This window comes from Bombus huntii, chromosome 8 (assembly GCF_024542735.1).
Source record: "Bombus huntii isolate Logan2020A chromosome 8, iyBomHunt1.1, whole genome shotgun sequence".
In the NCBI taxonomy this organism is placed as follows: Eukaryota; Metazoa; Arthropoda; class Insecta; order Hymenoptera; family Apidae; genus Bombus; species Bombus huntii.
In genome coordinates, this window is record NC_066245.1 from 9260590 (window position 1) to 9271668 (window position 11079).

General features: G+C 29.8%; 1 protein-coding gene across 1 annotated transcript; it reads right to left on the reverse strand.

The window, feature by feature from the left end:
• Nucleotides 1-8959: 8959 nt before the first annotated feature.
• Nucleotides 8960-11077, reverse strand: LOC126868324 (cysteine-rich with EGF-like domain protein 2). The gene is made up of 4 exons (XM_050623661.1): nucleotides 10443-11077; nucleotides 9551-10208; nucleotides 9393-9488; nucleotides 8960-9301 (listed from the first exon to the last, which is right to left on the reverse strand). The coding sequence occupies exons 1-4, from the start codon at nucleotides 10605-10607 to the stop codon at nucleotides 9081-9083; spliced, it is 1140 nt and encodes a 379-aa protein (XP_050479618.1). The 5' UTR covers nucleotides 10608-11077; the 3' UTR covers nucleotides 8960-9080.
• Nucleotides 11078-11079: the final 2 nt, after the last annotated feature.

Sequence of the window (11079 nt, forward strand, 5' to 3'; positions counted from 1 at the left end):
TCCGATGCCTTCGCATCCTTAGACACATCCCAACGCAGTCTTCCTCCGCAGCAGTAGCGCGACAAAAAAGTCAGTCTATCACAGCGAGTCAACATACAACGATCGTTACACTTACACGGTTCGAGTCGAATAATTACCTAAGCTCTCGACATCTCGTGCAATCATCGTCCGCGCTCATAGCGCATCCCGAATCATAGCTATCCGAGCTCTAACTTGTAACCGCGCATTCGCGAACAGAATATAATCGCGAGTCCTACGTCGAGTGTACTTGTCACGTAATTTTTAGGTTTGGTTGGTGAAAATAAAATATAGTTGAGTCGTAACGCAACAATTAAATTTGTTTTAATCAACCTTTATTGTGAATTCATCAATCATAATGTAACACGCACTGAATTAACGTAAATCACAATTCACTCCAACCACGTAAGACTTAGTTACAACAATACATTAAGTACGCGACTTATAAGGGTAGAGACCGATATAGATATGTTGACTATTCTAAGGATACAGAATAAGTGAAGTTTTACTGACGATACTGTGTCTGAGGAAAGCTAGGGGTGGGTGTGTCTAAGGACACGGGACTATCGGATTTGTCGATGACAATTTTGGTTAAGGAAGCGAGGGCAGTAGACACCGTCTCCGATTTTGGATAATCAGACGGTTGGTGGACCAGGAAGGGTTTTAGCCGCCCTCGCGAGAAAGTTGCTAACGGAACATACCAGATGTGGAGAAAACCAACTTTCTATGCTAACACGTGGTAGACAATAAACGTAAAGGGAAATCTAAGACAAGAAATTCTCGCTTGGTCCGAAGGACCTTAACTATGAAAATTCCAAGACCCCTGGTGGGTACTTAAGACTACTGAGGGTACGCGCCAAGGATGTGCAGACATCTGGGTTGCCATCTTGTCCGTGGTGTGTGGTCTGGTCTCTGATGTGAATTGACGTTACAACCGAGAGGTCACAGTATATGTTTCGACCGTTCGCAGAGAGACGCGATCGCGAGATAGCACGTCAACGAGAGTTGTAAGTTCCCGTTACGATTAAATAATCGACGCCACGAACTGATCGATCCCCTTATTTCGATTATGATAATAAGGGTAGTTCAATGAAATTCCACAGAATTAACACAAATAAATTAATGTTTATTTCAACAACTTATTAACTAGAAAGATATAAATGGAACAAAAAAATGTAAAATACTGCAATTATCTAACGGTTACAGCGTCAATCGTTTAATTATTAAACTCAACGTGTCTAGGCGAAGTTAACATTTAGTAAGAAATGTTATCTCGATACAGATTTATTGAACGTATATATATTTATCTAATTAATTAATTAATTAATACTAACATGGAGGTCCGAAGATATTTCATTCTTATACATTTTGCAGTAAAAAATACCTCTAACAAAAGTATTTTGGAATCTGTATCCCAATTTACATATATTGACATAAAAATTTCTTTCACTCGTGGTTACGTCGAAGTCAGTAAAAAGACTAATTTCGAAAGTTGATTTGACGATAACTTAGAGAAGAAACCCGCTTGCGGGAACGATATTGATATTTTTAGGTGGTTTACCAGATAATATACATTGGAATAATAAAAATAAATATTGAATAACTCGAAATTAAAAGAAGAAAATTTAGATGGAATTTATTACCCACTAACAATCTTTTTAAAACAGTATTAATATCATTAACATCTGTATGTTTAACTACCGATACATGTACGGACCATTTATACAGCAATAGACCGTCATGATTAACATTGATATGTTTTGTAACATTTGTTATGTTTACCATTCTCAAAACCACAAAAAATTCTTTGTTATAATATCCAATAACGTTAAATGAATTTAATAACGCCCAAAAAATTATATAAATATGGATATATTTACAGAGTATTGCAATCGTATTTACTTTAGGGAACGATATTTAAAGTCTATGGGCTTACCTACTACTGCGAGTGAGAAAAAAGTTACATAGCCATCTATCGAATATAATGTCAACTATCTACAATATAACACGGAGATGGAAGGAGTCTCGTGGAACGGTACAGGAGCACGGGAGGTACTTGCTGTTCGCTACTGCATCACGCAATGCAACATTGTTCTGCTTACACATAAATGTGATACTTTCGAACAATACGCGTGCTTTAGATATAGGATTATGTTTGAGTATGTTAAAAACAACCAATTGGGCTCGCATTTCTTCCAGAGGATTTCTTTCCGTCTCCACACGGTTCTTGTTATGTTAATGCAGAGGTCATGTTAATGCAGAGGTTGTAATACAACACAAAAAATGTATTATGGATATAATATTTAAAAATATTGCGTTAATCAAACGTTTAAACACGTTGAATGCCACAAGAATCACCGGTGCCCGGTACTAAAATTTGGCCGTAGGGGTCTCCGGTGACCGGTGCGCCAAGATTAGTAGAAATACATAATTCGAACAAATGTTAATAGCTATAAATTTTTTATTAGTACTATCGTTACTACAATGGTGTGACGAAGTTAATGCAATATAAAACGTATAGAAATAATTTTATTTATACATGAAATATAGACCTATTGTATGCGCATATTGCTATTATCATATTAGATAAACTGCTCGAAGAACTTTCCTCCCTATCTGACAGCATTCGACATCGTTTGAAGGGACTTGGTAAAAATGTGTCGTTAGTGGAATTACTTGACGCATAATCTTCATTTGACATCATATTAACTTTAAGGGCTAACTAAAAAACAGAAGACATGAAGTGCAAACATCTTTGTAGCGTATAAAGGTATAATATACGCTCTTACCTGATTACTAACTTATATCTTGTAAGTAATATTTCAACATTATATGTGGCATTCAACGTGTTAAAAAATATGCAAAGTGTATATTTTTGTCAGCAATATTTTTATTCAAAAATATTCGCTAGTAATTCTGTCAAACAGCGGATTGCATAAGGAAAAATCTATTATGTTAGATTTTTAATTGAATTTATATAATCCTTGACTTGGATGTGGGCGTGGAATGGGAGAGGGGAGCAACAGGCAAGTTACTTGATTTCAATTAGTGTTAGGATTGTTGAATATACATACAGAGTGTTGCAATCGTAATTTCTTTAAAGAATGATATTTAAATTGCATAAGTCTTCTACTACTATGAGTAAGAGAGAAGTTCTATTTACATAGAAAACGCTTTTAAGTCAAAATAACCTCATTTTACATTATGATACATTCTCCATTAACATTTTTCATGTACCCATCTAATAAGCATTTTTGTAATTTTTTATGTTATTTGTTACGTAATTTGATTTCTTATGAATTAAATATACAACGTTTCGGAAGACCAAGTTACAATAACATTCGCCACTTTTACAATTAAGATTTTGAATTGTCCTTGTTTATTAAATTTAATGTTTTAAATACTGAAGATTAATTTACTTTACCACCTCGAATTGTAATTGTAAGCACGTAATAAAATAAGAAGTGCAATCAGCTAGTATTCAGTCTTTCAAAAACGAATCGAATAACTAGAAGAAAGCATTTCAATAAGGCTCAATAAGGCGAATATTGTTTGCTTTTTGTTAGTATTAAACAGGACTGTTAATGACATTCCACGTAAAAAAATTAATATGGATATGATTTATAAAAGTATTGCACCGGCAACCTTATTTTCTCAACTTATATACAGATTACAGAGTAACTACCATTGCGAGTAAAATGATAATACCGAAGCCACCTATTGGTTACTATGTTAATTATATATCGAGGAAAATTGAATTTAGGCTTCAACAAAGCTTAAATCCTTACAATCTTTCATCGTATTTCAAATTTTGTAAACTATTTGTACATTTTTCAAATACACATTAGTTTGACACATGATAAATATAAAAATAATAAAATAGAATAAAATTTGTCCGTAAGATGCTTTATTTCCGAAAAAATAAATTTGTAAATATATCATGCTTGCCTTATCAGTTCTTATCTGAACATATTCAAATTTTATTTTCTTTATTTTTATTATTTTTTATTTTATTTTATTATTATTTGTTTTATTATTTATTTTATTTTCTTTATTTTTTAATAGTTTACCAGATATACATTAGAATAGTAAAAAGAAATATTGAATAACTCGAAATTAGAAGGTGAAAATTTAAATGGAATTTATTACCCACATTCTCTCTCTTTAAACAGTATTAATAATAATTAAGATCTATATGTTTTACTACCAATATATCTATGCACTATCGACATAGTAATAGGACAATGACATTTATATAGACATATTTTTCTTATATCTACCGTTCACCCCTGTACGAGAAGAAATTCTTTGTTATAATTCGATGGATGTTTTGTCCACGACAAATGTTGCAAAAAATGATATAAATATGGATATATTTACAGAGTATTGCAATCATACCTAATTTAAGGAACGATATTTAAAGTCTATGGGTTTACTACTAATGCGAGTGAGAAAAAAGTTACGTAGCCATCTATCGAATATAATGTCAACTATCTACAATATAACACGGAGATGGAAGGAGTCTCGTGAAACGACGAAGTAGCAAGGGAGGTACTTACTGTTCTCTATTTTATCACGCCATGCAACATTTTTGTTTACACATATATGTGACACTTTCGACCAATACGCATGTTTAGCATTAGGATTGTGTTGAATCTGTTAAAAACGACTAATCAGGCTCGCATTCTTTCCAGGGGACTTCTTTCCATCTCCATGTTATACACATGTTCATACAATCCTTCTTATAAAATTGGGAAGACTAATAACATTTATAATTAATGTTAATACAAAGGACCAAAAATATTTTATTCCTATACGTTTCACGGTAAAAGATGTTCACGTTTCTAACAAAGATATTTTGTAACAAAAATACGTCTTAAAAACTCATACCTCGCAAAATTTTTACCTATTCACTCGTAATAATTTCGAAATTACGAGACGATGTTTTCAGACTTAACAACAATTTATTAAAATACCACTATATATAATGGTTTATGATTCACAGATGGGGTCAGGAAAATTTTCTGAATAGAATATTCCAGAATAAAAGATTTTTTAACCATTACGCGTATTGATTTCTACGTGTAGATATTCCCTGGTCATATTTCCATCTAATCTTCATGAAAATGCTTCCCTTCTCTCTTAAAAGAATTAATTCGCTCTTGAACGCTAAAACATGCAGCGAATCTTCCCTCTTTTTTCTTTTATACTCCACATTATTTGCTATCTACTCTTCAGGGTGCAAGGTAATAAATAAATAAACATATTACGGAAATTTGACGCGAGCAGAGACATCATCCAGCGACGATGCTCCCGTTCTTCTTCGTAGTTGATCTTTCGTCTTTCGAGCAATCCTGCACGGACCTTTGAAATTACGTGATAGTTTTCTATTAAAACCTGCCCTAGTTTATTTTTGCTACGTGAAAACGAGATCGTTTACTTTAAATTTTACTGCCTTGGCTTTCCTATCGTCGTATTCTAATCTATAAAAATATATTCTCGGTACCAATTCAAGGTTCTTTTTCTATGAAACTGAGATGACTTAATAACATTGGTGATTAATAATAATTTTGTTCTTGTACATTCTGTGGTAAAAAAGTATATGCAACAAAAATATTTTAAGATATAAAAACGTTTTTAAAACGTATATATCTCATAAGATTTTTATTTCTTCACACAAACTTATAATAATACCAAATTATGGAACGGTACGTGGTGTACTGTAAATATACATACATATACGTCATAAATAATTCTCTATTATATTTTAAATAATATTATGGAATTAAACAATTTTCTGATACGAAAATTGATATAAATATGGATATACTTGCAGAGTATCGCAACCGCAAGTTCTTTAAGAAATGATATGAGTTTGCTGCCACAAAAGCTACATTACCTTTTAAACCAAGATATGCTTGTTTTTCATATTACGAAACATTTCCCATGTGCTTACATTTTCTAAAATTGCAACGGTTTAAATCGCTGTCATATCAATTAAAATTTGTTGAACCTATATATCTGATTGTAGAATTGTAATAATTTAATAAATTACAATTTTTATTCTCAAAATCGGAGTTAATATCAAAAATCAAAATATTTCATTTAAATATTTTCTTACTCAAAATATTTACAGAACGTTTTGTAACGTATATCATTAACTTTTAAAATGTACGTTTCACAACATTTTTACATACTCGTACAAATCTGTAATAATCTTGAATTATTTATAAGACTATGTTTTAAAACCTGGTAATGAATAAATCACCAAAAAGCTATAGTAAATATATATAGCAATTAATATAAGTTTCGCGATTTCATATGTAAGTAAATTGCCCTGTATTCAGAAATTTAATATAACTTTAATTATAGAGTACATCTCAGAATATGTAACGTCTTTTGCTTTTATAACAATATGTAGTTATATTTGTCATATACAGAGTGTCTCATTTAAATCGATTTCCATGAATATCATCGTAACTATTACTCGTGATACTATAAAATGTTTCGAGCAAAAGTTATATATTTTTGAACATAAATTATTTATAATTTGATGCTAGTATCACATGGTTTGTTGCTGTAGAAATGTAGAAAAATAGAGAACTAGCCCGAAAATAGCCCATGATCATATACGTATTAATGTTGCATACTGGTAATCGAAGACCCGACAAACTAAATTATGTAGAAGTGGCATTTTTATATTTTTACATACATTTATACTGAAAAAATTCCAGACATCCAAAAATTCATATGGATATGATATATAAAAGTATTGCATTCATTACTTCACTTTATTCAACTTATATATAGCTTATAGAATCATTATTGTTGCGAGTAACATAATAATGCCGAAGCCATCTATTAGTTATTCTGTTAACCTACTTAAGAGAAACTTTAGAATGCAGTGCTGGTGTATGTATGTATGTGTATATGTATACATGTATATGCCTCCCAATGTACATGGAAATAGTTTTCCGAAATATTTTTAAGATAAATAAATTATGTTAACTATGAGACCGTGATTATATAGAAAGTGACGAGTAGCAAGCGGCACTTCAGGCAGTAATATTGAGCGGCGTATGAACATACCACTATTTCCTATCTCTTCCCATATTTTGTTTGTAATAGACATATTTCTATAATGTTTATGATTATCTTACCATAAAATTGGTCTAGCCACATCTTGATAATTAAAGATTCGATATTGAAATAATCCTTGGTATTTATTGTTAACGTCTATTTGAGGCTTGGTCTATTTGAATAATTGGAGCTCAAAATTTCAGTTTTTATATATCCTTGAAAAAATATATGTAGCAATGAAGGTTTAAGACATTTCTTGCGTCAGGAATCTATTAGTAAGCTCACTCCTACATAAGAACATTTTAGGCATATATATGTTTTCAGAAGGATATCCAGATATGCCGAGCTTTCTCTGTGAAAACATTTGTATATTATAATTTCACCTTCCACATAAAGAAAAATAACGTACGTACTTTGTTAAATACTTTAAAAGTACAATGTAATTGATAAATATATATTGAATAATAATTAAGTAAATTATTTAATTTTTCCTTAAAGCAAAGTATTTGTATAAACACAAAGAAACAAAAATTCTTAATATGGATATGATAAAGTATTGCAACCTAACTTATATTTTTTCCCGAATATATATCAAGAGAGACGTTTTGTAATTTCCGAAAAACAGAATATGTATTGCGCCATCTGGTATATAGTATACATAAGTATAACTATATGTAGTCTGTACAACAAGACGAGGCAGTATACGTAAACAAAATTAGGTTGCTGCAGTGTAACTAATGGCTGTCGACTACTGTTACTCAAGTGACGGACAGACTATATGCATATATAATATTAAAAGAATTTTTACTTATAAATAAAAATTGGATTCTTATTTCTTGCATTTTCTAACAGTACTACGGCTTACAAATATTCATTGAAAATATTACATCGAAATATTAAAAATTAATGATTTTATAACAGTACAAATATTTTAATATCCGCATATTAATTTGATGCTCGCATAGTGAATTGTTTTGAAAGTTGTAATTATAACCCCCTTTTCTATGAATTTGTATCAAATTTGGGAAAATCTATCCTAAGATAATTTATTAAAAAATTACTTGGGAAAATATATCCAAAATAACAATAAAGGTTAGGAGCTGTTGGCATAGTGCATCCAAGCATTTACACGTATTGTCACTTAAAGACAAAGTACATGTAAGATATTGCTTTTACTTTTTCTACATATTGTATATGGGAACAATAACTTCTTAATAGAGATCTTTGATCAATATTAAAAATCCTGTAAACATTAAATATTAAATCTTTGGATTAAAAGCATCTAAATCTAAATGAACTAAAAGCAAAAGATTTCGCACTGTATAAAGAAAAAAATGTCGAGACAAGTGAAACTTCGAAAACGCGTTGATAAGATATTCACTACACATCGGTGCATATATTACTATATATGTGTTTGCTTTAAAATACTAACTTCTTATATTTGAAATAAATGTAAAAAGCAAAACTTTAGACAAAAATTGATATGCATATGATACAAAGGTACTGCAAACTTTAACACTTATTTCATATGTTTATATACTCGCCATTAAAAACATTCTCTAGTGAAATAAACTTCATTCTTGTAGCCATCTAGTGAAAGAAATTACTAATATAATATCTCCAAAAATCTTATATTATAATTATGATTTTTTTTAGAAATACTCGGAACAAGATTAAATTTTTTTTATTTAAAGATTGGTTTTTGAGAATATATATATATATCATATACATACTTTACAGTATGTATTATACATACTATATAACACGACTCATCCGTGATAACACATGATATATACGTATATGTATAGATTGAAATATCTCTAAAATTTGAATTTTAAAATGATAAATAATAATTAATATATTAGATCAAATAACAGAAATTATAATTGTTAATATACGAGTGATTACTATAACAATATTCATTTTCTCACTTTTTTATACATTACAATTTATTAAAATATGACATATAATACACTATACATTTATGCTGGTCCTAGAATGTCAACATTTGCTGTTGTATCTTGAACGTTACTATGAGCTATCATGTATTCTGAAACCGATATGTATATCCCAACTAATAATCCAATTACACTTGCTATATAAATATTTCGTTGGAAGATGATGCATGTAGCTGTGCACAGACCAAGATATGTAGCATATCTTGCAACATTCTCCTGTTGCTTACGACCTAGTAGGTCAGAATCTAAAATAAATAATTTTATATATGATTATTATTATTAGTAGTAGCAATATTTTTATATATCTTATTCAATCATCATTTATTGAGAACATACTTATACATAAATTATTTTTTTCACGGTATCCATCTGCACAATTTATACACATATCTGGTCCATCACCTGTGCACCCATCACAGGCCACGTCACAATCTAAAACATTAATTAAAAAGAATAAATATTAAATTATTTTTGTATGTTTTTTTATAACTTACTTAAACACGTATATCCTCCTTCCTTATTAATACAAAATTGATTTTTTGAACAATATTCATCACTTTTTAAGCATTCATCAATATCAAAGCAACCTTGTCCATCTAATATATGCCATCCTTTCGTACATTTTTCACAATTTTTTGGTCCTGGTCCTTTACAAGCTCCATCACAGGCATTGTGGCATTGTGAACAAAGTAATTTATTTTCATCTTTATAGGATTCATAAAATCCAATTGCACATTCAGAACAATCATCTTTCTCATAGCCTTTATCACAGGAGCATTTACCATTTCCTTTTCTGGTACCTGCTCCTTTGCATTTACCATTATTATTACAAATTTTATCTGGAAAACCTGGACATGGCTTGCATTGTGGACCAAAATGATCTTTTGGACAACAGGATTCTGTTTGTTGAATACAGATATAATCATAAATATCTGGATGTATTTGTTGGTAATTAAACCACCAATCTTCTATTTTATTTTCTAATTCTTCAGCTAAAGTCTGACACTGTATTTTACCACGTTCTACTTCTTCACATAAATGTTCTTGTATTTCTATTAATCTAGTTTCACTTTTTGAATATGAACCTAACTTATCTTCCTCCCATGCGCTATCACCACCATCAAATTTTTCACGACTAGTCCTTTCTATACCCTGTACAACAAAACAGTACAATAAATGTAAAATACATACATAAAAGATATTTACACAGATAAATAATGATTAAATACGAATAAAATTACTTATATATATACATAAACAATATGATATAGTAAACTCAATATTACGTTAAATTTATATACAAAAAGATATGCATTTACATATACTTTCGTACACATATTTCTTAAAAATTGAGTTCTTTTAACTTATAATATTTGACAAACTCACCTTCTTAAAACTATTTATTAAAATCTTGCAAGCCGCACATGGAGGAAATTTTTGAGCTTTAAATTCTTTACTTGAAGGTGTTTTGTTGCACTTTACAGAAGCAGACATAGAAAGTAAAATAAACAAGCTTAAGAAAAGAAAAAGAATGACATTGGTTCGTCGCATTATTCTACAGAAACGTACCGGTCACTACCTTCAGTAACACTATTAGCATTTACTTAAAGGCTAATAATAATTACTCTTAAATACAAATCACAAAATGTAATTGATTCTATACTACTTTGTAGAAGATCATTATTTTATTAAATATTTCGATTGTAGTCAATATATGAATAACTATATTATTCCAAACTTTTCAGACAAACAATCCCACGTATAATAATACAACAAATATTTCGTAACTGAACATGCGCGGATCAATCAATATGAAAGTGACACGTTGATTCTTCGCATTGTTTCAATTAATGCACATTTAGTAAATAAGTTTATTTTAATTCAATTTTATTTTATACTTTGATAAATTGGTAGAAAAATATTTTCATACCGTTTATATGATATTCGTAATATTAAGAACTATTAATTAGAAATTATAAGCAATCCAGTCATTAGATAACAAAAAAATATGATTATATTTAAA

What these genes read in the sequence shown, in the direction of transcription:
- LOC126868324 (XM_050623661.1), bottom strand. Translation starts at nt 10,607, where the DNA reads ATGCGACGAACCAATGTCATTCTTTTTCTTTTCTTAAGCTTGTTTATT. An exon ending in TAATAAATAGTTTTAAGAAG is followed by an intron (nt 10,209 to 10,442) that starts GTGAGTTTGTCA and finishes TTTGTTGTACAG; the next exon opens with GGTATAGAAAGGACTAGTCG. An exon ending in AGGAGGATATACGTGTTTAA is followed by an intron (nt 9,489 to 9,550) that starts GTAAGTTATAAA and finishes TTAATGTTTTAG; the next exon opens with ATTGTGACGTGGCCTGTGAT.